Genomic DNA, 27582 nt, shown 5'->3' on the forward strand with positions numbered 1-27582 from the left:
GGGGCGGATCATGGGACGTGAAGATGTTCCACTACATCAACCGCGTTTCTTAACGCTTCCTGTTGTGCGATCTACAAGGGTACGTAGATCCAAATCTCCTCTCATAGATGGACATCACCATGATAGGTCTTCATGTGCGTAGGAAATTTTTTGTTTCCCATGCAACGTTCCCCAACAACTTCGATATGCCATATGATGCTCGACTAATTGTTTTCATGTTGGGCGAAGGAGGAACTCTCCGACTCATGCAATCATGCCACTTGATTCATATTTGTCCTTACAACCATATGATAAGAAGATCGCACACTGAATGTGTCGCAGGGCTCTTCATACTAAGCCCAAAATGAACATATTGGCCTGTGCTTGAACTGAACAAATAAAGAACATGTAGGTGAAATGCCCCTAGCCTCTTGAGGAAGTTATCCGCTGACAGGGAACACAAACTGTAAGAATAGGAGCAAAAACAAATAGGGTGTAAGTTGTATATACTAAATATAGGGATTATTCGTGACAATTTGGCTTCAAATTTTCTTGTTTCATTCGTTCAACCTTTAGCTATTGTAACTTTTGATTAAGATGATTATGTTGATATGATATGATCTAAATCATTTATCCATGTAAAAGAGTGCAACAAGTCTCAATTCATTGTTTCCCAATACTAGAAGAGGACGGAGTAGTTGTCAAGTAACAAAGTACCGCGTGGATATAACTTTGTTGAAGGAAGATCATGCTATGACATGGAAGACAGTAGGGTAGCAGAGTATAAGTTCGAAAATGATGATGAACTTGATCTCTTTATCATTTATTATAGCCATTTGGGAGATACTAAAGGAGGGAATTGTTCGTTTCTACTCAATTTGTGTAAACCGTGAGACATTGAGATCTATATATAGTGTTAATTTAGCACCAACTTATATGGTATTTTGTATCCTCTCTTTTGAAGTCGTGTATCACATTGATGACAATCCAAACAAATTTTTGTAACCTCTTTTTTGGAAGGCATGGCTATCAGGCTATTTTTCACCCGAATTGTTGATGTCGAACTAGAACATCGGGTTTTAGGAGGAGATTTTTCGACAATAAGTATCTTCTAGTTCTCCACCATTTCGAATTTCCTTAATCCTATTATAAAACATCACACTATGCTAAATTTCCATTGGACAATGAATGGAAATCTAAATTTTGGTTACATGCTAAAATTTTGTTCCCCGTCACTTTAATAACTAAAATTCCATGGAACATGATGGCACATAGAAAATGTTATTTTTGCGTGACCGTGATGACAATGGAGATGAAATTATGTACCTGGTTTATAACCATGGGCCAGGTCAATGTTTGCGTTGAGAAGAATGTCAACTTCACTTCATGATGATCATAAACACTTGTTGTTGTGTTAATTTTTTTTATCTCTTTGTGCTTATCTTAGCTGGAAGAAGCACTGATGTTTGTGAGTTCCCCTCCTAAATTTGGTGCTTGTGATCGCAGTTCTAGAGCATCACAATGGTCTATGCAGCCATGATTGTGGTATACCCAGCTCACCATGTTGCCAAAATCTAATGGAAGAGACAAGTTGCTTCCTTGGACTTCAACATCACCTTAACAACTAATTTTGAAGTGTTTGGGTTAACCCTTCATGGCATTTTGTAATATAAGAGGCAACCTTGAGCACCATGCATGACGGGTTGGCTACCCAGTCGCGCGTTTAGCCAGCACAGTGATGATATGTTCTCTCACTTAGAATTATAAAGCCATTTTATTTTCACCCCATAGCATTATAACATGTTGTGAGGAATGTCATATGTGTTGTCGTTGATCACAATGTTGTATTCTTAGGCACTCTCTCGTGACCGTTCCAGGATTCGTGGCCATGGCGCAGGGCATGGTCCTGCATGTGGAATTCAACTTTGTCCTCACTTCTCTACCGACTTCAACACAATCTTCAAGGAGAATGGAGATGAAACAAAGTCCATTCCACTGCGGTCATTTCACATCTTCGTAACTCTCATTACTGTAGGTTTCTTGTTTGTGATCCGTTATCATTTGTCATATGAACACTCTTGGGCACTAATTTTTCCTCTAGCAACGGAGGGAAGATTAAGCCCATCTCGGACATTGGCATTGACCAGATGAACCATTTGATGTTTGGTAACCAAGGGTGCTCGATCACTTCCAAGGGGATGGACTCAATGAAATTTGTAATCTCATATTTTTTATTCTTGATTGATGTGCACAAGTTTTCTTTTCCTATTCAATAATCATTAATGAAGTGTCATCTGGATGGTCTACAAGTTCCGATACAATGCTCAATGTTGCACTTACAAAATGTAATAAGTTATGCATAGATTAGAAACAGTCTTGCATCATTTGGATGCCGCGTTCCGGGAGGTCGCCATGTCCGAGCACTATGCCATCCTAATCCCCCAACTACGATCTTAAGTTGTTTATATTCATAAAATTATCATATCTTTTCTTTTGCTAACTTGACCACAACAATGCAAATCTCAAACAAGTGGATCAATATTATGAAACTGCATGTGTTGCGGGCTATAAACTTCAGGCTCTTACTGAAATCACCTCGATATACAAATTGAAGCTAGAACTTTGAGAAATGCACAATTCAATTATACGATCTAGATTTTAGGTACAACTTATGTTTATACATCTAATGTACATGCACTGTATTAATAACTTTTTATTAGTTGTGAAAATGAGAACAAGTAATCATCATATGATGAAAATATTTGAATCTTGAGCAATCCTAAAAATCCCCAATAAAGAATGTGAGAATAAACAGTGGCGGGGCTATGCAGCTGTCACCCCCTAGCCTTAGGATAAATAAGAAGAAAGTAATTTTATTTGCCCCCTCCCCCCCTCCCCCGCGCGCGCCTAACATACATACTTGGCATTTTGCCCCCCTAACTTCCATGTCTAGACGATTGTAGTTAGAGAAGGGGCAACAAATGATGTTTAACAATGATTTTTTTAACTTCAGTCAATGGAAAATTTTAACTCCAACAAGATTTAATCTAAGTGTTGGCATCGCGTGCACTACAATGCATGCTATTTATATCACCATGTCTACTTTTTTACTTTCCTTTCATATTTACAATAATCATAGATTTCTTGAAGGTGAAGGAACGGAGGGATAGGCAATGTCTTAACATATTGTTTCTTAACATATCATTTTCTAAATACAATACAATCCACATGTCCTTTAGAAAAATATGATTTAGCTTATCATGCTAATACAATTTGACAACCGATGTGCTACAGACGTCCAAAAAATCATATACCTTCTTCGCATTTAGGTCCTAAGGACCTCTCTGAATTACAATGTTACGAGCTCTGTTCAAGAATCCATCTAATTAACCAATTAACTTGCCATTTAATCCCTATTTGTAGGATTATCGAGTAACCTATAAACTGATCCCTATGCCTAGCCAATTGAGAAGCTACCAGTTAATGTTTCCTCAACATTGGCTACGAGAGATTGATTCAACCTCCATAAGTTTGTTGAAAATGGACAACACATCATTATTTTTATTATGAACAGAGTTAGCTAATTCATCTCTATATGAACTCAAGATTCAACTTTTATACACTTCTAGAACCACGAGAATTTTCCTATGGATTCTACCCTTCTAGCATCTAGGCGTTGCTTTTTTATGGTAATACGTGTCTCATTTGTAAAATAAAGATCAAGTTATAAGGCACGTAAACAACGACCTTATAGGATTGAAAAGATAGGATAATCCTACGCGAAATACCAACGCATGTCCCTCTCTTTCGACACCAGCGAAGCGGCCACCATAGGAAAAGGAGACAGATCACCTCTTCACCCGAGCTCGACGCGGCTTCATCGTTGATCTGCAGCTTTACTGACCTCCAAAGTAATTTTCCAAAAGCAAAATCTTTATTGTTGAAAGAATCAAACCAGGACAACATGTCCCAAAATATGCCATCGAACTCCAAATCTGACACCCCCACATGACAACGACGTTGGAGGAGGAAACCAGAACTGTCAGCCTTCAACCACAAACCCATCACAAGATGCACCATCTTCGAGCTGTCACGTGCATAGACAACCTCCTGCACGTACTCCTGGACGACAAAATCTCCCTGCTCCATCATGATGTCGGAAACAATGCCACAACAACGAAGACAGAGGTGAAGGAGAGACACACCTCAAGGAGTCACCGTCACCGCCTCGTCGATACCATCCATAAACCCTAACACCGCCGATCTGAAGGATCGACACACACGATGTCATCAACTCCGAGACACCGCCATGAAGGGCACGTCGATGTTGGAGTGGAGTTGAGGCGGATTTATTCATCCGGGCGCCGTTCCTACCACCCCAACGACGCACCACGACCTGTAAATCCAAATCCTAACTACACATCAAAGAAACGGGGTCCCCTCCCTCCTGCCACTAGAGCAACAGCCGAAGGGAGAGAGGACGTGTGCCCTAGACGTTTGAGATCGGTGAAAGAATATCGCCTGGCCGTGTTGACGGCTAGGTTAGGAAAAGCATGGAGTACAAAAAGGAGAGCGTCTAGACGTTGCTCCTTGAAGGTATTCATGTATGTAATAATACAATGTGGATTGTTCTTAAATTGTGTTAATATTGTCATTATCATTGTTCTTACTCCCTCCATCACGATTTAGAAGACGCGGTTGGTTTACATGCATTTTCAGAATAGAAAAGAATTAATGTGTGTGACATTTACTGCTTGATTAATTATGAGTACAAGTAGGCTGTATGCATAGTGGAAACACTAGATGTGCATGCAGGATGAAAAGGCTTACAAGGACTCCTCGTTTTAGTGGTTATGTGAGTTATTATGCATTATCTTCTCAAATAATTAGATGTCGTGTAATTATTGTGTGACCACTTGTAAAAAAATTATAACCAATTAAGATTCACTTTGATCTCACAGATCATTCATGCACGCCTTCTAAAATGTGACGAAGGAAATAAGCTTCCTCAACATACAAATTTAGTAATTTGTGCCCCGCCAATGACGCCATGTTATGTTAAGAACAATATATGAAATGTAAGCTATCGTTGTAGCGGCCAAGTTTGTGAAATATGGTTATGTCGATATCTTTCGGCAAGAGATAGCTTTAGACCAGCCGTATTTATTCATCAAAGGCTTAAATTCCCTTTTCAAAAAATTAAATAAATCAAAAAAGCTCACATAGGAGTTCCCACATCAAAAAAAAAAAAAAAAAAGGGGCTCACATAGGAGTGCGGCGGCGTTGCGCTAGGCTGCTAGCAGTATATGTACCACCAAGTACAACACCTCTCGCCTGTTCGGCCCAAATCCACTTCTCTCTCACACGCATACAACACACACACAAATCTCAAGCAAACCTCCACAATTCCGAGCCGAGAACCCGCGGCTGGGCTGGGGAAGAGAGAGTCTTTGGGAGGAGAAGAGGGCGCGATTTGGGGAGCGAGGGCGGATCGATGTCGGTGACGGGGACATCCGTGGCGGCGGCGGCGACCATGCTGGCCGCGGCGGCCGCCATCTTTATCACCTTCGTCGTCTGCTTCTACCTCTTCCTCTGCGCCAAGCGCTACCGGGGCGCCGCGCCCGCAATCGGCGGCGGCGGGGCGGACGGCGGGGGCCGGGGCCCGCGGTTCGTCTTCGGGGGCCCCTGCCACGGGACGGGCCTGGACGAGACGGCCATCGTGGCCCTGCCGCGGAGGGTGGTCGCCCAGGGGGACCCCGCGGCCGACTGCGCCGTCTGCATCACGGAGCTCGCCGCCGGGGAGGCCGCGCGCCTGCTGCCGCGGTGCGGCCACTCGTTCCACGTCGAGTGCGTCGACATGTGGCTCCGGTCGCACTCCACCTGCCCGCTCTGCCGGTGCGCGGTCGCCGACGAGGCGCCCACCGTGCAGCCCCCCGAGGCCGATCCGGAGTCGCCCATCTTCCCCACCAACGTGCTCTTCTTCGGCTCCCAGGACGCCGTGGCAACCGGCGGCCCGCCGCGGCAGCCGGTGCCGCCGCAGGCGCCTCAGCCCTCCCACGGCCCGATCGCCGGCGTCGCGGCCGTGGTCGAGGCGGCCAGAGTAGCGGCCCTCCGGCGGCTGCTCGGCTGCGGCGGCGCGACGCCCCAGCCACCACCACCACCACCACCACAAGCAGACCGCGACCTAGAGATGGGCCCCGCGGCAGCCGGCGGCGAGAGCAGCACGCCGCGGCCGGCGAAGCCACAGCCAGGTTCTTGATCGACGCCTCCGTCCGCCGCTCCTGCTCCCCTCCGCATCTCCTTGAGCCATTTTGAGGCACCAAAAAAGGAAGCAAATTGTACATATTTCCTACAGTGTATGATAGTACCACGATTGAGGAACTGTATAATCCTGATCCTGTGAACAAGATCTATGGACGCATCTCGGCGATTTGAAGCCGCCAAAATCCATGAGATCTGTGCTGTGCGGCACTGAGACTGAGACGAAGAAGCACTGTTAGTTTTGCAGATAATACATACACTTCATGTTTTTACCATTACTGCTACTGGTAGCGCTTTGTGATGATGGATGGCTGTCCATGTCGAGTAGTACTCGAGTGTACTGTGGAGGCACATGCGCTCATATGGGACACGTAGGCAGATGTTGACTAGAGAAGCAACTGGATCATGACGACAAGACAACAATAACAAATATCCGGGTGCACCGTATTTTCTTGTTTTTTTGCTTGAGCTGGAGTGCACTGTACGTTGTCTCAGTTCGAAGCTACTGGCCAAGCAATACCGATTCATTTGAAAATTGAACTGACCTATTTCTTTTTATCCTCAAATCAAATTACAAGAAAACGAGGACATGTAGAGAACACTTGCCTGATTTTTCCCTTTGCAATCAGTAATCTTTCCAGCTCTTCCTCTGCTCCCTTGCTCCTCCTTTCCTCGCCAGGTCTCGAGCTCCGACATTGTTTATCCGGAGTGGGACTGGAGGAGCATATACATTTTATTTTTTAAAATAAATCAGATGAAATTCATGCAAACACGGACGGATTTCATGCAAACACGACGGATTTCATTACATTTCAAACATCTAAAACAAAACAAAAAAATACCCGCTGCCCCTAAACCTATCCCATGACGGCGACGGGCAGCGTTCAAGCCCGTGTCGTCCTTCATTCGCCGTTTTCATAAACACCGGTGATAACACCGATAAAGTAAAGGTACGGTCTCCGGTGAGAAAGAATAGACACCATCGCCTTTCCTGGCCTACTCAGCCTCGGAGGAGCCCGTGACCTGTCTGTGGTCAATGGACGCGAGGTCCACGATGAAAATGGTGTCGTCGGCACTGTCTTCGTCCCACCGAGCCGGCTGATAGTTCGTCGGTGGCGCGTACCCACCGAGCCGGCTGATAGTTCGTCGACGGTGCAGCTGGCGTTGTTCTCCTTCGCGATCGCCTGCAGCTGCGCCTCCGCGGCAGCCGCTTCGTCACGAACGGCGGCTTGAGAACGGATCGCATCGTAGATGGCACGCTGCTCCACGACGAAGTTGGGGTTCATCGCGGCCATGACCACCATAGCATCCTCGCTCGCACGCTCGGCATAGATCTTGCCCTCCGCCATCCGGTGCTGCTCGAGGAGCAACAAGTTGTATCGTTGTTCCTCATGCGCCTGTTGGAACACCGACAAAGGCGTTGGCACAAACTGCACCTCTATCATGGCTGCGTTGAAGTGCGATTGCGGTGCACATGAGGCGTGGGATCTCGTGTGTAGTCGTCGGAGCACCATCCCCATCGTGATGTTGTCCTCGTCGTCGGAGCGTCGTCTCCATCGTGGTGTTGTCCTCGTCGTCGGAGACCTCGGGTGAGCTTGACGTCAAGCCGGCCTCGATCCGCCTGGCACGACGACTCTTCCAGTCGGTGGCAAGGGCGGTCACCCCGTGCTTCATCTTCGGCGACATGCTACCCCATAATGCTTTCCCGCTGGCGGTCATGGCGGATGTGGAGGAAAGGAGGAGGATGTGAAGCGGATGTGTTGTGCTATGGAGATAGCCAGGTGTGTCCGCCCTTAAATAGCGAATTTCGGTGAGGCCATGTGTCAATACGAGATGCCGAAGTGGGTTTCTCGCCCAGCGAGCTTGCTTAATGGCAGTATACGGACGAACGGGGTATTGAACGGGCATGGTAGATATATTTCCTGTCCCATCCAGTCACACGTCTCCGGCATTGAACACGCATGGACACTGGAGACACGTCGCAGGTGGTGCCCTTGGTCGGCGAGCCGCTTCAATGTCGGCGCCAATGAGAAGTCGTGTCCGCTCTTCAATGAGGAGTGGCCGCTCTACAACGGCATGAATGCGGGTATGTGGCACCGGGCAGGAAGCGCGCGCGAAAGGGGGGGTGGTGGGCTAGGGCGCTCAGAAGATCCAGACTCCCGCGAACTCCCCGCAAACCTCCCTCACATTTGTCTCCGATTTTTGATGGGCTAGGACGGTCAGAATCAGACGTTATATGACCGCGTTGGATGTCTTCCGTGATCCGCAAAGCACGGTCCAAACGGTTGTGGAAGGTTTGAAGTAGGTGTTGGAGCCGAGACTCACTTTCTCTTCTGCTTCGTTAACAGCTCGATCGTGTCGCCCTCGTCTCTACCCCGGAGCTTCCCACTACACTGCCTTCTCCCTGACGGGATCAACCAATCCTAAAGCTATCTTCGGTTTTCCGAGAAACAACAAATCCCTAAAAAAAAGTGGATTTCTGTTCATAAGAGCATGGTTAATAGTATAACCAGTTGCTGACTATAAGACATTGTCATGTCACCTATAATTCATTTTATAGCTAACATGTATAATAGTTGGTTAGAAGAGTGTAATATTTTTTTATTATATGGTCCACTTTTAATTCTTACAAAGTGCTTAGGAGCACGTGTTAGAGCTGACTCTTAACTAAGAGCACGCTTACCTTCTCTTTCCTCTTCTCTTTTCTCGAGCTAAACAAAAATATACTACTTTATTCCTTATAGCCAGCTGACTCGATTCTATTATACTTGATCTAATGCGAGATTTCTTTCCCATCCTCGTCTGAAATCGAATTGGTTTCTGTGATGAGCGTACTTTCGGCAACCAAAAGACACCAAATTTTATAGCAGGGGAAAGACTAGACTTTCCAACAAAAAGAAGCAGAAGAGATGATTCCAACATATTCAAGGTTAGTGCTCTGGTCATCTCATCAAGAAAACAAAACAGAAAGGGTTAGTAGTGCTTTGGTGGGCAACGACCGGATACGATCATGGCAGCAGGTAGTGTACCATGATGATTAACCAACGTATGAACACAAAGGAAAGAGGGTGGGTGGCCAAACAGCGGACCCAGGGCCAGGGGGAGGGGAGGGGCCGCCGGTCCGGTCCGGTTTCCCGCGCCACGGATAGGCACGGGCGTGCGTGTCAACCTCATCGCCATGATCGCAACGCTACAAAGACATCATCGTCCAACATGATAGACAGTGGCGCTAATAAAATGCCGTGGCCACCGGCACCACCATCCATCCGTTGACAGTCTCTCCTCTTCTCTCTGGATAATTGGATTACTGTTTCCCTGCTGCCTGGCCGCGTCGTCCCGTCCGGCGGCGAAATGATTCCCCGTTTTGTTTAATTATTAATCTGATTTCTATTTCTTTCTTTTTCTCTCTCTCTCTCGTCTTCAATCCTCTACAGGATTCTGACAGCCTGTGCGAGGTGTGTTGGTTTTCTAGTGGCGACCGAGCTGCTATCTTATCTTGGGTGTGTTAAGTCAGGCATGTCTCTTTCTTTGTTCGTCCGATATTATCCACATAATGGCACTCCTCTTAATCAAATGGTATTTTGACGTGCTGTCTTCTCTTGGTTGTTTTATTGAAAAGAATGGTATCCTTTGTATTTTCCTTTCTTAACCGGCGAGCTTAGTCAAGTGTGTCTCTTTCTTTTGTTCATAGGAGAAAATATCCACAGATTATCACCCTCTTAATTAATCAAAAGATACTCTGGGTTCGTTTTTATTAGATAAGACAAAAGATTTGCTGATTTCTTCAATTATAAATAAGATAATTACTCGATTAATCAATGAAATACCGGATGAAAACCGTTACGAATGCTCACAAATGCCTTCATGAATGATGACCATATAAGATACCAATGGCTGACATGGCTCCCAACATAGAGCACACAAAATTTACCGAGAAGAGGACTTGTTGAGATTGACTACAGCAGTCATCGTCATTGCCCCTCTTTGAGCCAACAACTTCGACTTCATTACTGACAATCACCAACGAAGCCCTTGCCGCAATAACCGCACTAAGCCAATGACCATCCATGCTAAACAGTCAGCCAAGCCACACCAAATGCCATGTAAGCTCCGAGTTTGACAAAAATCATTACAAAAGAGAGAAACATGGCATGCACCAGCCATGAGCCCCACGGAGAGCACCAACTGTCGACCATTGTCACAGCCTAGGGTCCTCCGAGGTAACTCCGGCTGCACGACAACATGGTGAGGTGGAAGAAACCTCTTGGACATGTCGGAAAGAACAGACTATCGAAGCTCTATCGCAACTCTGCTCAGCTCAAGACCGTTATCATCGTTGCCAACAATAATACCAATCCTACGGGTCTAGGCCAGCCACCCAAAGCAGGCCTCACCTTTCGCAACTTATCCAAGGTGATGCCTTCAAGAAGAAAGTGATGTCGGAGCGTTGTCATGGCCGACTCCACTAGGAGAGGTGGATTCGCTTTGAGCCTGTATTGGCAGATATAAACTCATAGCGACACCCCCAATAAGGAAAGCGGCACCTACCGCTGTCGTCGTCGTTGGCTCCGACCTAAAAGCTGGAGCCAGGCATTTTTATCCCGAGCCATGGATCTCCTCCACCACCTAGAAATATGTTAGAAGAACCCACCATCCCTGACTTAGGGAACCCTCCTAAGCATAGTCGTAACCGCCAAGCATATCGTGCGAAATCGACAAGCATATCCACCAAAGCTCCTACTGGCTCGCCAGATCCAGCCACGCCGTCATACATCACAAAACGTTGGCTACCTAGCCGTCATCTACTCATTAACCCCGACACTGACCGGCCGTGCAGTGAGCCCTTGTGATACATGCTAGTTTGTAGATGGTTTGGGTTTTTCCTGAAGAGGAAGGGATTGATGTAGTAAAGTAGCAACAAGTATTTTTATCAGTGAGAACTAAGATTTAGGAGAAGCATGCAATCAATCGTCGAGAGTTACTGCACAAACAAGAGCAAATACTTGCACCCAATGCGGGCAAGAGGGTTGTCAATCCCCTTGTACTCGTTAATTAAAAGGATTACATGTGGTAGTGGTAGATAGATAAAATGCAAAGTAAATAAAAGTTAAATAAAATGCATAAGTAAATGTATTTTTGGTAAGCATGTGGAATAGACCCCGGGGCAATAGTTTTCACTAGATGCATCTTTGTCAAGAACATAGCATGAGGTGGGTAAACAAATTAATATTCGGCAATTGGTAGAAACGCGCCTAGTTATGATGTTATTCATGGTATGATCATGTATATAGGCATCACATCTTTGACAAGTAGACCGAAATGATTCTGCATCTACTACTATTATTCTACTTCGAGAGCGCTTCTATGCTTGCCTCTCTAGGTATTAAGTTCAAATAAACAGAGTAATGCATTAAGCAAGATGACATGATGTAGGCAAAGTATGACAAGCAATATATTCAGAACCTGTCGTTTTATCCTTAGTAGCAACAATACAAATACGTGCTTCACTACCCCTTTTGTCACTAGGTGAGGACATTGAAGATTGAACCTACTACTATGCACCACTACCTTTGATGATCTACTCATCTACTTGGCCAAAGAAGACTCATAGATCGAAAAGCATACATAGCCATAACAACCATACTCCCTCCGTCCCAAAATAAGTGACTCAACTTTGTATTTAAATTTAGTATAAAGTTGAGTCACTTAATTCAATACGGAAAGAGTACATAGTAAGTCATAATAGAATTCATAGAAGACTCAATTACTTTCAATGAATAATCTAATCATAAGTTCATCGAATCTCAACAAACTGGTAGCAAGATAATTTGTAACGAGTAACTAGGGACAAAAGTAAATAAAGTGCAACAAGATAGCCCAATCCTTTTGAGTGCAAAGGAGAGGCGTGAACAAGTACTTATATTGATGCAAACGTTCTTCAGGACACACGGAAATTTCATCTAGTCACTTTCACCATGTTCTTTTGATTCCGCATTCATTACTTTGATGATTTGATATGTGAGTGGAACGGTGCTTGGGTGCTGTTCTTACTTGAACAAGCCTCCCACTTATGATTACCCCCTCTCGCAAGCATCCGCAAGTACGGAAAGAGATTTAAGACAAAGACTAACCATAGAAATAAACGTTTGGATCCAAATCAACCCCTTATGGAATAACTCATAAACTGAGGTTTAAGCTTTTGTCACTCTAGCAACCCATCATCTAATTACTACTCCACAATGAGTTCCCTTAGGCCCATAAATGGTGAAGTGTCATGCAGTCAACGTTCACATGACACCTCTAAGAGAATCACAACATACATATCATCAAAATATCAAACGAATACCAAATTCACATGATTACTTATGACAAGACTTCTCCCATGTCCTCAAGAACAAAAGTAACTACTCACTCATCATCATGTTGTTCAAGATCAGAGGGGTATTGAATAACATAAAGGATCTGCACATTTAGTATCTCAAGAGGCAAACCAACTAGCATCAACTACGATAAGTAATCAACACTACAAGCCAATCACATGTACCAATCCGAAGTTCTGACACAAAGATTGAATACAAGAGATAAACAAGGGTTTGAGATGAGATGGTTCTGTTGATGGTGATGATGAAGATTGGTCCTCCCGCGATTAGAGGGTTGTTGGTGATGACGAAGGCTTCGATCCCCCCCCCCCCGGAAGGAAAGTGTCCCGACGGAATCTGTCCGCCGGAGAGCAAAAGTGTGCCTGCTCTAGTTCTGCCTTATGGCGGCGGCGCCTCGTCCCGAAAGTCTCCCCATAAAAGTTTTAGCGTAAAATGACTTATATACCAGAAGGAGGAGGCCAGACGTGGGCCAGGGGCTCCACACAACATCAGGGCACGCCCTAGTGGGGGGGGGCTGGTGCTGTGTGGGCAGCTGGCTTGCCTCCACCAGTGGATATTTATCCCAATATTTTTTGGTATATTCCAAAATAATTCTCCGTGAAATTTCAGCCCATTTGGAGATGTGCTAAATAGGTATCTCTATTGTAGCTTTTTCAAGCCCTGAAATCGAGTTGTCGGCATTCTCCCTTCTTGTGTAAATCTTGCATATTAAGAGAGAAAAGGCATTAGAAATACTCAATGAAGTGTTATATAAATAAAAAACTTTACAAATAGCAGGGATAAAACATGATGCAAAGTGGACATATCACAAACACACTGCAAAGGAGGATCACATCGGATTGATCTCTGATGAGAACATGGTATTGAAGATCATAGAGAAAGAGAGAGAGCCATCTAACTATTAACTATGGGACCTGTATGCCTATGGAGAACTACTCATGCATCATCATGGATGCAAAAAAGCTTGATGTAGATGGCAACCGCGATCGATTCCCCCTCCTATAGAATACCGCCGGAGGCCTCCAAATGGGATCGTGACGGTAAAAGGTTTTCGAGGCTATCCCTGTTGGTTTTGGAATATTTGAGAATATATAGGGGTGGAATTAGGTCAGACGTAGTTGTGAGGGAGTTACGAGCTCAGGTGATGTGCCTAACCCCTCGGGCGCGCCCTATGAGCTCGTGGCTCTCTCGTAAGGTTGTTGGCCTCTTCCCAAGTCTTCTAAGGTCCCTTCACGTCCAAAAAAACACCGTAAAGTCGTATTGTGTTTGGAATTCATTTGGTATTGATTTTCTAAGAAGTAAAAAAACAAGCAAAAAACAGAAATTGGCGTTTAAAGCAAAAAATACAAATTTGCGTTGGGCATTAATAGGTTAGTTCTCAAAAATGATATAGACCGACCTTTAAAGTATATAAGATTGATACAAAAGTAGCATGGAACAAGCAAGAATTATAGATACGTTGGAGACGAATCAATATGCCACCCACATGTATGGCTCCGTTACACCCGTGCGAGTCGAAGAGTGCACACCGAGCGCCATCGAGGGGATGATCGGGGTGAAACCAAGTCCGACCACCATGCCACCGCCATGTCTGAAACGGTTGCCTGCGTCGTAGAGAATCCTAGGGTCGTCGCCCCCAAAAGTCGAGCATTGCCCGCGTCGTCAAAGGAGTAGATAACACCGCTGCCATCGTCTGTCGTGCGGGCTTCGCCCGATAACGAAGGAGGTGGAGGAGGAAAGGGGTAACAACAATGAATTTTTGGGCTTTGTTCGTATCAACTTGGAGGCAACGTGGGGGTGTAGAGATATTTTTCTAGTCACCTTGCCTATGTTTTTTTGTAGCAAACAAAAGCTTTCTGCATCAATGTATTAGAAGAGGTAGTAGAAAAGTCGAAAGTCCCCTTCTACACACGAGCTCAAATGACCTCGGGATGAACGATAACTTGAAAAACCATTTAAACAATGTTAAAAAACATCTAAATTTTATTACGACAAACTTTGATAAATGCTCTAAGAGCTTGCAAAATTTCATGATGAAATCACATTTGTGGAAGTTATGGCAAAAAGAAATGAATGCTCCAAAATGCTTTCGAAAGTAAAAAACTTTTACGGTACCTTTCTTTTGTCACAACCTCAAAAAATGTGATTTCATGACAAAAAATTGCAAGATCAAAGTTTTCCATAAAAAATCATTTAAAAAATGTTTTCTTAGGTGCAAAAGTATCACGTCTAAGAAAAGCGAATAATACAAGGGGGTCGGTGATACTTGGGAACTGCGTTGGGATTTTTCCTAAAAAGGAGGGGATGATGCAGTACAGTAAAGGTAAAGATTTTACTTAGTAAGAACCAAAGTTATCGAATCAATAGGAGGACCACACAATTTCATGTCTTCAACGCCTGTACACAAAAGAGCACGCACTTGCACCCAATGCACGCAAGAGGGTTATCAATCCTCTTGAACTTGTTACTTGCAAGCGATAAGTAGTGAAAGATAGATAATAAAAATATATTAAATATAAAAAGAACTACAAATAATAGAAGGCATCGAGGTATTTTTTATATTTTAGTATTATATTTGTGAGCAGACCCGGGGCCATAGTTTTCGCTAGAGGCTTCTGTTGAGCAATGTGGATAATCATGCAATATTTATTCACGGCAATGATCATGTATATAGGCATCACGTCCATAAGAAAGTAGACTGACTCGTAATTGCATCTATTACTATTACTCCACCATCGACCGTTATCCAGCATGCATCTAGAGTATTAAGTAAAAATAGAGTAATGCTTGAAGGATGATGACATGATGTAGAGAAAGTAAATCCAATTAATATGAATGAACCTCATCGTTTTACCCTTAGTGGCAACAATACAATATATGTCATGTCCGCTTCTTTCACTGGGATTAAGCACCGCAAGATTGAACCCACTACAACACACCTTTCTCACTAAAGATAAATCAATATAGTTGGCCAAACCAAACCGATACACCGCAAGATTAACCCACTACGACGCACCTCTCTGAGTGAAGGTAAATCATTCTAGTTGGTCAAACCAAACCGATTGATTGGAGAGATTTACGAAGCTATAACAATCATGCACATAAGAACTTAGGAAAGATTCAAATATTTAATCGTGAATAATCTGAACATAAACTCATAATTCATCGGATCCCAACAAACACACCGCAAAAGTGACTACATAAGATAGATCACTCCGGGAATCACGGTGATCTTGGCAACAAAAAAAATAGAGAGAGTTAGCCATCTAGGTACTATCTGCGGACCCGTAGGTTTGTGGTGAACTACTCACATATCACCATGTGAGCAACAAGGTTGATGTAGAGGTCCTCCATGATCGATCCCCCTCTGGCAGGACACCGGAAAAGGGCTTCACATGGGCACATGACGGAACAGAGACTTGCGGCGGCAGAAAAAGTGTTTCGGGAAGCTCTCTAGGATTTCTGGGATATATGAGAATTTATAGTGAAGAGAACGAGGCCTGGAGAGCCAGGAAGTGACTCCAAGCAATGAGGGCAGGACCATCCCCCTGGACGCGCCCTCATGGCTTGGGGGCACCCCGTGTGCCCTCCGGTGTCCCTTCAAAGATTCTAGGTCTTTATTTTGTCCAGGGAAAATCACCGAAACATTTCGAGGTATTTGGACTTTGTTTTGTATAGTATTCCTGAAAAGCGAAAAACATGCAGAAAACAACAACTGACACTTGGCACTCGGTTAATAGGTTAGTGCTCAAAAATAATATAATGAGTAAGTAAATGCCTAAAAAGCATCCTAGAATGATAATATAATAGCATGGAACAATCAAAAAATTATAGATATATTGGAGACGTATCAACCGATGCTACGAAGTGGCTCAGAAACAGCCTCGAGTTCGTGGCCAGGGAACAATGATTGCTGGTTCTAAAGAACAATGCATGGCATGGCTATGACCAACAAAGTGTTGGAGCTCGTTAGCTTAGTTGCGATACACAAATTCAATTATGTCATTTCTAGTCGGTTCCCTCTCCGATGTTAGAGAAGTAAAAAAGTTGACTTTATTCCTCTAACGCGCACCTAACTGAACCCCAATCATCGATAGTGGAGGAAAAATTATCCTTCGGACTATATCCCTAGGCTATATTTACTCCACTGCTCGAGGGTGGACTAAAAAAAATCTTCATTCCTATCTTCACTCTTCTGCCTCTCCTCCTCCCGCTCCTCGTCGTTCCCCGCCACCCCTCTCCTCTCAATAGCCGGACGTTGTGGCCGGAGGCCCCCGCCGTTGATCCGTAGTGCGGATCCACGCCGCCACGCGAGCCGCGCGTCCTCAAGCGACTACTTCTCAAGCCGCCGCCACCATGATGATGTCGCCTCTCTGACTCGCCTCTCTGCCTTCCCCGAACTCCTCGCACCACATCAATGGTAGAGGAAGTATCTCGACATCCGACAGCGAGGGTGGGGACATGGATGGCGTAGATCACTTATCGAGAGACCAACGGACGCCATTGGCTCGGCTCCTTCACACGCCCGAACTCGCCACCCTCGAGTATGACCGGTGGGAGTTCTAGCTGGACGGCTCCGCGACTTGCCTCAACTTCCCCTGAGGGACATCACTCGTCGAGTTCCAGCCGTCGTCCATGTTGGAATTATGCCCTAGAGGCAATAATAAATGTATGGTTATTATTATAATTCCTGTATCAAGATAATAGTTTATTATCCATGCTATAATTGTATTGAATGAAGACTCATTTACATGTGTGGATACATAGACAAAACACCGTCCCTAGCATGCCTCTAGTTGGCTAGCCAGTTGATCGATGATAGTCAGTGTCTTCTGATTATAAACAAGGTGTTGTTGCTTGATAACTGGATCACGTCATTGGGAGAATCACGTGATGGACTAGACCCAAACTAATAGACGTAGCATGTTGATCGTGTCATTTTGTTGCTACTGTTTTCTGCGTGTCAAGTATTTATTCCTATGACCATGAGATCATATAACTCACTGACACCGGAGGAATGCTTTGTGTGTATCAAACGTCGCAACGTAACTGGGTGACTATAAAGATGCTCTACAGGTATCTCCGAAGGTGTTAGTTGAGTTAGTATGGATCAAGACTGGGATTTGTCACTCCGTGTGACGGAGAGGTATCTCGGGGCCCACTCGGTAATACAACATCACACATAAGCCTTGCAAGCAATGTGACTTAGTGTAAGTTGCGGGATCTTGTATTACGGAACGATTAAAGAGACTTGCCGGTAAATGAGATTGAAATAGGTATGCGGATACTGACGATCGAATCTCGGGCAAGTAACATACCGAAGGACAAAGGGAATGACATACGGGATTATACGAATCCTTGGCACTGAGGTTCAAACGATAAGATCTTCGTAGAATATGTAGGATCCAATATGGGCATCCAGGTCCCGCTATTGGATATTGACCGAGGAGTCTCTCGGGTCATGTCTACATAGTTCTCGAACCCGCACGGTCTGCACACTTAAGGTTCGACATTGTTTTATGCGTATTTGAGTTATATGGTTGGTTATCGAATGTTGTTCGGAGTCCCGGATGAGATCACGGACGTCACGAGGGTTTCCGGAATGGTCCAGAAACGAAGATTGATATATAGGATGACCTCATTTGATTACCGGAAGGTTTTCGGAGTTACCGGGAATGTACCGGGAATGACGAATGGGTTCCGGGAGTTCACCGGGGGGGGGGGGCAACCCACCCCGGGGAAGCCCATAGGCTTTGGGGAGACACACCAGCCCTTAGTGGGCTGGTGGGACAGCCCCAAGGGGGCCTATGCGCCAAGAATAAAGAATCAAAGGAAAAGAAAGAAAAAAGAGGGAGGAAGTGGAAAGGGAGGGGGACTCCTCCCACCAAACCAAGTCAAACTCGGTTTGGGGGGGGAGTCCTCCCCCCCTTGGCTCGGCCGACCCCTTGAGGGTCCCTTGGACCCCAAGGCAAGGTCCCCCTCCCTCCTCCTATATATATGGAGCAATTAGGGCTGATTTGAGACGACTTTCTCACAGCTGCCCGACCACATACCTCCATAGTTTTTCCTCTAGATCGCGTTTCTGCGGAGCTCGGGCGGAGCCCTGCTGAGACAAGATCATCACCAACCTCCGGAGCGCCGTCACGCTGCCGGAGAACTCTTCTACCTCTCCGTCTCTCTTGCTGGATCAAGAAGGCCGAGATCATCGTCGAGCTGTACGTGTGCTGAACGCGGAGGTGCCGTCCGTTCGGTACTAGATCGTGGGACTGGTCGCGGGATTGTTCGCGGGGCGGATCGAGGGACGTGAGGACGTTCCACTACATCAACCGCGTTCTCTAACGCTTCTGCTGTACGATCTACAAGGGTACGTAGATCACTCACCCCCTCTCGTAGATGGACATCACCATGATAGGTCTTCGTGCGCATAGGAAATTTTTTGTTTCCCATGCGACGTTCCCCAACAGTCCATGGGAACGGTGAGTGTGTCAATGGCCAGGGAGAACCGGACGCGATGAAGCACCTCACAGGGGAAGCCGCCAATGAGGAGTACATGGTGGACCTCCGCCACCAGTACCCCGAGTTCGTGAAGATAGGTCGAAAGCGGTTTGTTGAAGCCATGGTGAAAACGCGCAGAGGGCGGGGGCAGGGGGCTTGCCATCCTCTTCGACGACGAGGAGCACGACAACGGCGATGAGGAGATCGACATTGAAGAATGGCGTCGCATCTACCCCGATTGCGGCGACGACGACACATGGTCGGACCTCATGATCAGTGGGATGATTCAGGCCAATTGGATAGCACTCTATAAGATTTATTAGAACCTATGTTTAGGTTTAGGTTGAGTTTAAGATGAAGTTTTAATTTAAGTCGAATCTATGTTGGACATTATGCTAATCTATGTTGAGTATATGTAGATTACTCAGTAAAATCAAATATTTGTTGAACTTTATGTCAAATTTCAGTTGTTTCAATCAAAGTTATGTTCAATTTGATGCAAATTTGGTTTTACTCCATTATTATAGGGGATTAGCTAGGTTCGGCCAAAATTAAGCAGAGTAAAAATACTGCATTAAAATTTTACTCCATGGGATCCTCCGTTATATATAGGTGATCGGTTAGCAATGCCCTTATATGGCAAATGTTCACAATAAACAACTTCTTCATTTTACAACCTCTGTTTGTAAATATATAAATCTCTAGAAGGGTATATATTTAGGAACGAAGGGAGTAGAACTTTGAAGACAACTTCGACCAAGAAGTAAGCATTGAAATAAACTCAAACAACATGCACTATGAGAATGATGAATATAAAGTCTTCTCTAAAACCTCTAAAGAAAAACACACTCAACATTGTCAACCGACAACAGCAACAACAACCACAAGAGACAAGATTTCAGCAAAAAGTTAACATAATTTTTGCCCCCTTCTGTATTTTGCAAACTTCTCTCAAACTGTTGAACCAAATAACATCAAATTTGACAAACAAGTAGATACACATGTTGTAGAGATATCCTCAAAAAATTGCTCAATCAGACATTTTTTGCCAACCAGTTATGTTAATCTCCCGAAACTACTCACTGTTGAAACTCAGCTGTCCAAACTGAAAACATATTCTCAAATATGATGCTCCACTTGACCCAGTCTTTATTCTTTAAACCAGCTAACCGGATCGAAAACTCAAAATAAGGTACGAGCTCATCAAGTTTGAGTCCAATCCAAACATGTTTGATCCTTCAATCGCGAGTTGAACACTGTTAGTCCGATGCAGCAAATCTGCACAGAACCTTCTCTTGTCCTTTTTTGAAACCTTGTCTTTAAGGCCGATTCATGAAAATAATAAGAAGAGAACTAACAGTTAATTAATGGAAATTCAAAGAAAACCATTACAACACGCCTTCAACAAGGCACCATCAACACACGCCGACCCCGGAGCTATGCACCAGGTGAGCTATCGGCTCCGTTACCCGAGCAACCCATTGCCGACACCCTACAATCAAAATTGGAACCATTGCTCAAGCATCCATGCCTATATCAAGGCCACAGACCAGGCAAGCTGCCTGCTCTACCGCCCGAGTAACCAGAGCCGATGCCCTACAACCATCTTTGGAGTCACCGCTCCGACGTGCAAACGGGAGCCCCACACGCTGACCCCCAAGGCCATGCACCACACAAGTCACCAGCTTCGTCACCTATAGCGGCCGTTTTTTCGAAAAAAGAATTTCCAAAAAACAGGCATTTGTGTCCACCAGTCCCAGGATTACTGTTAGCTGGTGGACACTTGCTTGACACAGAAATCCCAAGAAAAATACATAATTTGGGTTACAACCATGAAGGTCCACTCGGTTGAACAAAAGTCATAGGTTGACGGCGGAAGCGACTCGAGGAATCTCCAGTGCCCATTGGACTCTGTTCCCACAAGAACAGCTGAGCTGGATAAATTCCTGTCTCACAAGGCTGCTATCCTTGACTCCTAGATTCCGGGGCTGACGACATCATGTTCCTCTTCGAATGCAATCTGGCCAAGACAATAGCCAAGGACAAGTGAGTGAGTACTTGAAATGTACTCGCAAACATCAAGAAAACAGATAAGTTAAAGTAGGTGAGATGCATGCATAAATTATTAAATAACTCTGTCATGCCATAAGAATTATTCAGTGATGCATCTATGCAGATGAATCATTTTCCAATGGTGTATAAACAAGCAAGGAAAGGTAACAATCAATTATAAGCTTGTCGATCGGGCGTCTGAGGCGACATCTCGGAAGGACAAGTAACACAAGCCATAGTCGGACGTCTTAGCGACACCGCATAAAGGGACTTGTTAATGGAATATTACTAAACATGCCACAGTTGGGCATGTAGAGCGACACCATAAAAAGGGCTTATATGAAGATAACAAGAATAAGCAATGGCATGCATGCTACAGTCGTGCGTCTCGGAGACACCACATAAAGGGCTGATATGAAAGTAATAACAGTTGCCATAGTCAGCTGTCTAAGTGACACCACAGAAAGGGCATGATAAAATAAATACTCGCCACAATCGGGCGTCTCAGCGATGCCACAGAAAGGGCTTACATAATAACAACACCGAGTATTCACGAGGTAGAACCGTTCCAGGGATACTCTAACAAATCCATATGCCAAAAATGATTAGTCCACATGAGAAATTCATAATAATAATAATAATAATGGTTATCATCGTGGTTCATAGATATCATCCTGTTTCAATTTAATTCCTCTGAAGACCGACACTCAGACTGACCCTTGACCTGTCAACCAGTCGTCCGTGACCGCAGACACGTCTACTCAGATAGTTTTGACTCTGCAGAAGGTGTACTCTTTACCCACAACCCATGGGTTTCAATAGTCACGGGCTAATCCCATGTACAGTATTTTAGAAGTAACAGCCAGAACCGACACACACCCATTTTTACCCCCGCGTGGTCCGGAATCACCCGGACTATGCTGCCAGGGAAAAACCATAAGACAGAGAGACCAACATCCTCGAATAGCATGGGATCACATTTCAGATGAGGTAGGGAAAAAGAATTAATCCATTTGGAATTTTATTTAAAAAGATATGGCCAGTCAAAGCTTGGTCAAAGATGGATTTTAAAACAAATCAGAAAAAGAAAAGAAACAGCTCGTGGATGAATACGCTTTCCAAAATTGAAAACACATTCAAGGAAAGGCGCTTACTCGCAGGGAAGGTGCATCAGCAGGCCAGCGCCACGAGGAGCGACGGTTGTCTCACCGACAGGTGGGGCCACGTGTCGGGTTCGTCCCTCTCCTATCGCGCACGCTTGGGCAGAGACATCGACGAGTCCAGCGAGGCCCGCCGGTGCTAGGGACATCTCTCGCGGCGCTCATCACACCGACGCGTTCAATGGAAGGAGCCGCACCTCATGGGAGCGTAGAGGGTCGCCGGTGAGCTCTGCATTGAGCATGGCTGTGGCAATGGCGGGTGACGGCTTGGGTGGGAAGGAGGCTTCGCAGACAGAGGCTCCTAGGTGAAAACGACAGAGGGGATGCGCACTAGGGGTCACAGTGAGGCCAGCAGGGGCCAGGGTGGGACGGTTAGGGTTTGGGGCTGCTGGAATTTTGCTCACGGCTGGCGGCGACGCTACGGCCAGAGGCGAGCGAGGCGAGGGGCTCTGGCCAAATTGAGGCAAGGGGGAGAGAGTTGCGGGCTCACCGAGGCTACTGGGTTGCTCAAGGAGCTTGGGGGTTCCTTTTTTATAGCCGGCCCGAGGTGGTTCCCGCGGCGCCTGGGGATAAGAACCTCGTCGACAAGCGCTGGAACGATGCAGGGCGGCAGGAGCGGGCTGGCAGAGCTTGGAAGCATGAGGATGAGGGGTCCAAGGGCAGCTGGCACGTGGGGAGAGCTTTGGCGGCTCTGGCCACGGCAGGGGCAGATGCGGCCGACGGCTATCCACCAAGGGGCTTGCTACGGGGTGCCAGAGCGCGACCAGTGCCTCTACGGCTCGGGAGGGGACGGGGGCTAATGCCTACTACGCAACCTTCTCCTTGTAGACGTTGTTGTAGGACAGTAGCAATTTTCCCTCAAGTGGGTGACCTAAGGTTTATCAATCCGCGGGAGGCGTAGGATGAAGATGGTCTCTCTCAAGCAACCCTGCAACCAAATAACAAAGAGTCTCTTGTGTCCCCAACACACCTAATACAATGGAGTTGTATAGGTGCACTAGTTCGGCGAAGAGATGGTGATACAAGTGCAATATGGATGGTAGATATAGGTTTTTATAATCTGAAATTACAAAAACAGCAAGGTAACTAGTAACAAAAGTGAGCACGAACGGAATTGCAATGCGTGGAAACAAGGCCTAGGGTTCATACTTTCACTAGTGAAGTTCTCTCAACAATGATAACATAATTGGATCATATAACTAGCCCTCAACATGCAACAAAGATTCACTCCAAAGTCACTAATAGCGGAGAACAAACGAAGAGATTATTGTCGGGTACGAAACCACCACAAAGTAATTCCTTCTGATCGATCTATTCAAGAGTCCGTAGTAAAATAACACGAAGCTATTCTTTCCATTCGATCCATCATAGAGTTCGTACTAGAATAACACCTTAAGATACATATCAACCAAGACCCTAATGTCACTTAGATACTCCATTGTCACCTCAAGTATCCATGGGTATGATTATATGATATGCATCACATAATCTCAGAATCATCTATTCAACCAACACATAGAACTTCAAAGAGTGCCCCAAAGTTTCTACCAGAGAATCAAAACGTGTGCCAACCCCTGTGCATAGGTTCCCAATGTCAGGAACCCGCAAGTTTATCACCAAAACATACATCGAGTACTCACATGAATCCACGTGTGCCAACCCATATGCATAGGTTCCCAATTGTCACAAACCCGCAAGTTGATCACAACAGATAGACACGTGCAAGACATACATCAAGTGTTTTCAAAGACTCAATCCGATAAGATAACTCCAAAGGGGAAACTCAATTCATTACAAGAGGGAGAGGGGGGAGAACATCATAAGATCCAACTATAGTAGCAAAGCCCATGGTACATCGAGATCAAGACATCTCAAGAACACGAGAGAGAGAGATCAAACACATAGCTACTGGTACATACCCTCAGCCCCGAGGGAGAACTACTCCCTCCTCGTCATGGAGATCGCCGGGATGATGAAGATGGCCACCGGAGATGGATTCCCCCTCCGGCAGGGTGCCGGAACGGGCTCCAGATTGGTTTTTGGTGGCTACAGAGGCTTGCGGCGGTGGAACTCCCGATCTAGGTTTCTTTTTGGGAGTTTATGAATTTATAGGAATTTATGACGGTGGAATTGCGTCAGTTGGGCCTACGAGGAGGTCACAAGCCCGCACGGTGCGATCTGGGGGGTAGGCCGCACCCCATGGGCTTGTGACTCCCTCGTGGCACTTCTGGCCTTCTTCCAAAGCTTCGGGGGTCTCTTTTGGTCCAAAAAAATCATCGTAAAGTTTCATTCCATTTGGACTCCGTCTGAAAATGGGCCAAAAACAAAAAACAGAAACTGGCACTTGGCACTGAGTTAATAGGTTAGTCCCAAAAAAGATATAAAATAGCATATTCATGCATATAAAACATCCAAAGTTGACAAGATAATAGCATGGAACCATAAAAAATTATAGATACGTTGGAGACGTATCAGGGGCGCATCCCTACGGGCGAGGAACGGCCAGGCTATGTCGGTAGGTGGGAGACGGCGGCTCTACGCACTGGCATCAAATGGCGCGCACTATGGCCACGCTCACGAGACGTTCGACAAAATGTATGGCATTACTACAGGGCTCAAGCAGCTATGAGACTACACAGGGAAAGGCAATATGTCAAGTTAAAGCTGCTAGACAAGGTTTTAGGGTCAGGAGAGCAACTCAACAATGCAAAGTGAGAGCCATGCCAAAACTGGACATGCTTCACACGTGTTTGTTGTAATGGCAGAGGCATCTAAAATATTCTTTTGGCATCAAAACTTTCCAGAGTGATGTCTCTTTACACACTAAGAAAAATGGCGGGGTTAGATTTGAAAGAGAGAACAATTGTTTGAGAAAAACATTTCTGGTCATAAAGTTGAGGCTGTTAATTCATGTATCTAAATTCACCCAATGGGGCTAGAATCTTGGACTTAAGGGTTTGGTAGGGTGAACTACCAGCACTAAAAATCCCAAGGGCATTAGGGCAATTAAAAATAGGATTGTAGTTCAAAACATCAAAGTGGACCAGAATAGAAAATGGGTTGTTTTGCTAAATCTTTCCAAAACACATAGTTGGGTTTTTATATAAAAGTGTGTCTCATGCATCCCTTGACATCTCCAAATTTTCGTGGAATTTTTAAATGAATTTATAAAAGGGTTGCAGTGCAAAAGAGGTCCTTAAAGGAATTAAAATGCCATTTTTGAACGAGTGAAACTTGGAAAAATATTTATATAAAGGTCTTCATTGAATTTTTCAAAATAAAAGAAATGTTTTGATGCAAGCACTCAAGTCCCATCATAATTTTTGAAAACTTCTATTTGTAGGAGAACATTTATATTTTAGAGAAAAGAAGGGGTTCTGAAATCAACAAAAAAAATGCAAAAATTAAAAATTAAACAAACATAGCCAAATTTTAAATAAGGAATTAAAACGATCTTAATCAATGACTCTAGCACACAATGATCTCCAAAATGCTACTTAAAAGGAATTTTTTTTGGAAAGAGGCTTTGAAAAGAGCCATGAAGCAGTTTAATTTTTCAAAAAAATTATTGTAGACAATATTTTAATTTATAAAAATGTGATTAAATTTTTGGAACTCCGCCTATGTTGTCTCAGCATAGCCGGTCCCAAGCCTGGGTAAAGGAGGAGGGTTGTGATAGGTGTGGCAAGCCAACGTGAAAAACCTAGCCACTCTTATGGAGATGAAACCTAAAGGAAACTCGTTGGGGCGTAACCCTCTTAGCGACGCGCCACATCGGAACCCGGGTGTGGTGTCAAATGGGCAAGGGTCGGGCCGTCACCCCCTTGGTGGCGCGCCGTATCTTGATCTGGATACGGCGATAAGTGATCAAGGGTCGGGTCGCCGCATCCTTAGTGGCGCGCTGCACCGACGCCCCGGTGTAGTGAAAAATGAGCAAGGGTCTTCGCATTTGAGTCGACGAGTGTGGAGGGTAAGGAAGTTAGCCGAGCCTAGGAGGATACACTTAGGTAGCTGGAACATAGGGTCCCTGACGGGTAAGTTACGGGAGCTAGTTGATACGACGGTGAGGAGGCGTGTTGATGTCCTATGTGTCCAAGAGACCAAATGGAAGGGACAAAAGGCAAAGGAGGTGGAGGATACCGGCTTCAAGTTGTGGTACACGGGGACAACTTCAAACAAGAATGGAGTAGGCATCTTGGTCAACAAGAGCCTTAGGGATGGAGTTGTGGACGTTAAGAGGCAAGGGGACCGGATGATCCTTGTCAAGCTGGTAGTTGGGGACTTAGTCCTCAATGTTATCAGCGCGTATGCCCCGCAAGTAGGCCACAATGAGAGCACCAAGAGGGAGTTCTAGGAAGGCCTGGAGGACTTGGTTAGGAGGGTACCTATTGGTGAGAAGCTCTTCATAGGAGGGGACCTCAATGGCCATGTGGGTACATCTAACATAGGTTTTGAAAGGGTGCATGGGGGCTTTGGCTATGGCATCAGGAACCAAGAAGGAGAAGATGTCTTGAGCTTCTCTCTAGCCTACGACATGGTTGTATCTAACACCCTCTTTAGGAAGAGAGAATCCCATCTAGTGACGTTCAGTAGTGGTCTACACTCTAGCCAGATTGATTTTGTCCTCTCTAGAAGAGAAGACAGACGCGCTTGCATTGATTGTAAAGCGATACCTGGAGAGAGTGTTGTCCCTCAACATAAGCTTGTGGTTGCTGACTTCCCCTTTAGGATTCGTGTCCAACGGGATAAGCGCGCCAAAGTCGCTAGAACGAAGTGGTGGAAGCTCAAGGGGGAGGCATCCCAGGCTTTCAGGGAGAGGATCATTAAGGAGGGCCCTTGGGAGGAAGGAGGCGATGCAAACTTGATGTGGACGAGTATGGCGACCTTGTTGCGGAAGGTCGCTGTAGAGGAGTTTGGGGTGGCCAAGGGAAGTAGAAGGGAAGCTAAGGACACCTGGTGGTGGAACGATGAGGTTTAGAAGGTTATTAGGGAGAAGAAGGACTGTTTCAGATGCCTATATCTGGACAGGAGTGCAGCTAACATGGAGAAGTATAAGGTGGCGAAGAAGGCTGCAAAGCGGGCGGTGAGTGAAGCGAGAGGTCGGGCGTATGAGGACCTCTACCAACGTTTAAACACTAAGGAAGGCGAAAGGGACATCTATAAGATGGCCAAGATTAGGGAGAGGAAGACGAGGGATGTCCGCGAAGTCAAATGCATCAAATACGGAGATGATCAGCTTCTTGTGAAGGATGAGG

General features: G+C 45.4%; 1 protein-coding gene across 1 annotated transcript; it reads left to right on the top strand.

The window, feature by feature from the left end:
* The first annotated feature begins 5100 nt into the window (after positions 1-5100).
* LOC123398407 (E3 ubiquitin-protein ligase EL5-like) lies at positions 5101-6518 on the top strand. Its single transcript, XM_045092880.1, has one exon. It carries the CDS (start codon positions 5474-5476, stop codon positions 6236-6238), a length of 765 nt encoding a protein of 254 aa, XP_044948815.1. The 5' UTR covers positions 5101-5473; the 3' UTR covers positions 6239-6518.
* Positions 6519-27582: the final 21064 nt, after the last annotated feature.

The sequence above is a fragment of the Hordeum vulgare genome, chromosome 5H (assembly GCF_904849725.1).
Source record: "Hordeum vulgare subsp. vulgare chromosome 5H, MorexV3_pseudomolecules_assembly, whole genome shotgun sequence".
In the NCBI taxonomy this organism is placed as follows: domain Eukaryota; kingdom Viridiplantae; phylum Streptophyta; class Magnoliopsida; order Poales; family Poaceae; genus Hordeum; species Hordeum vulgare.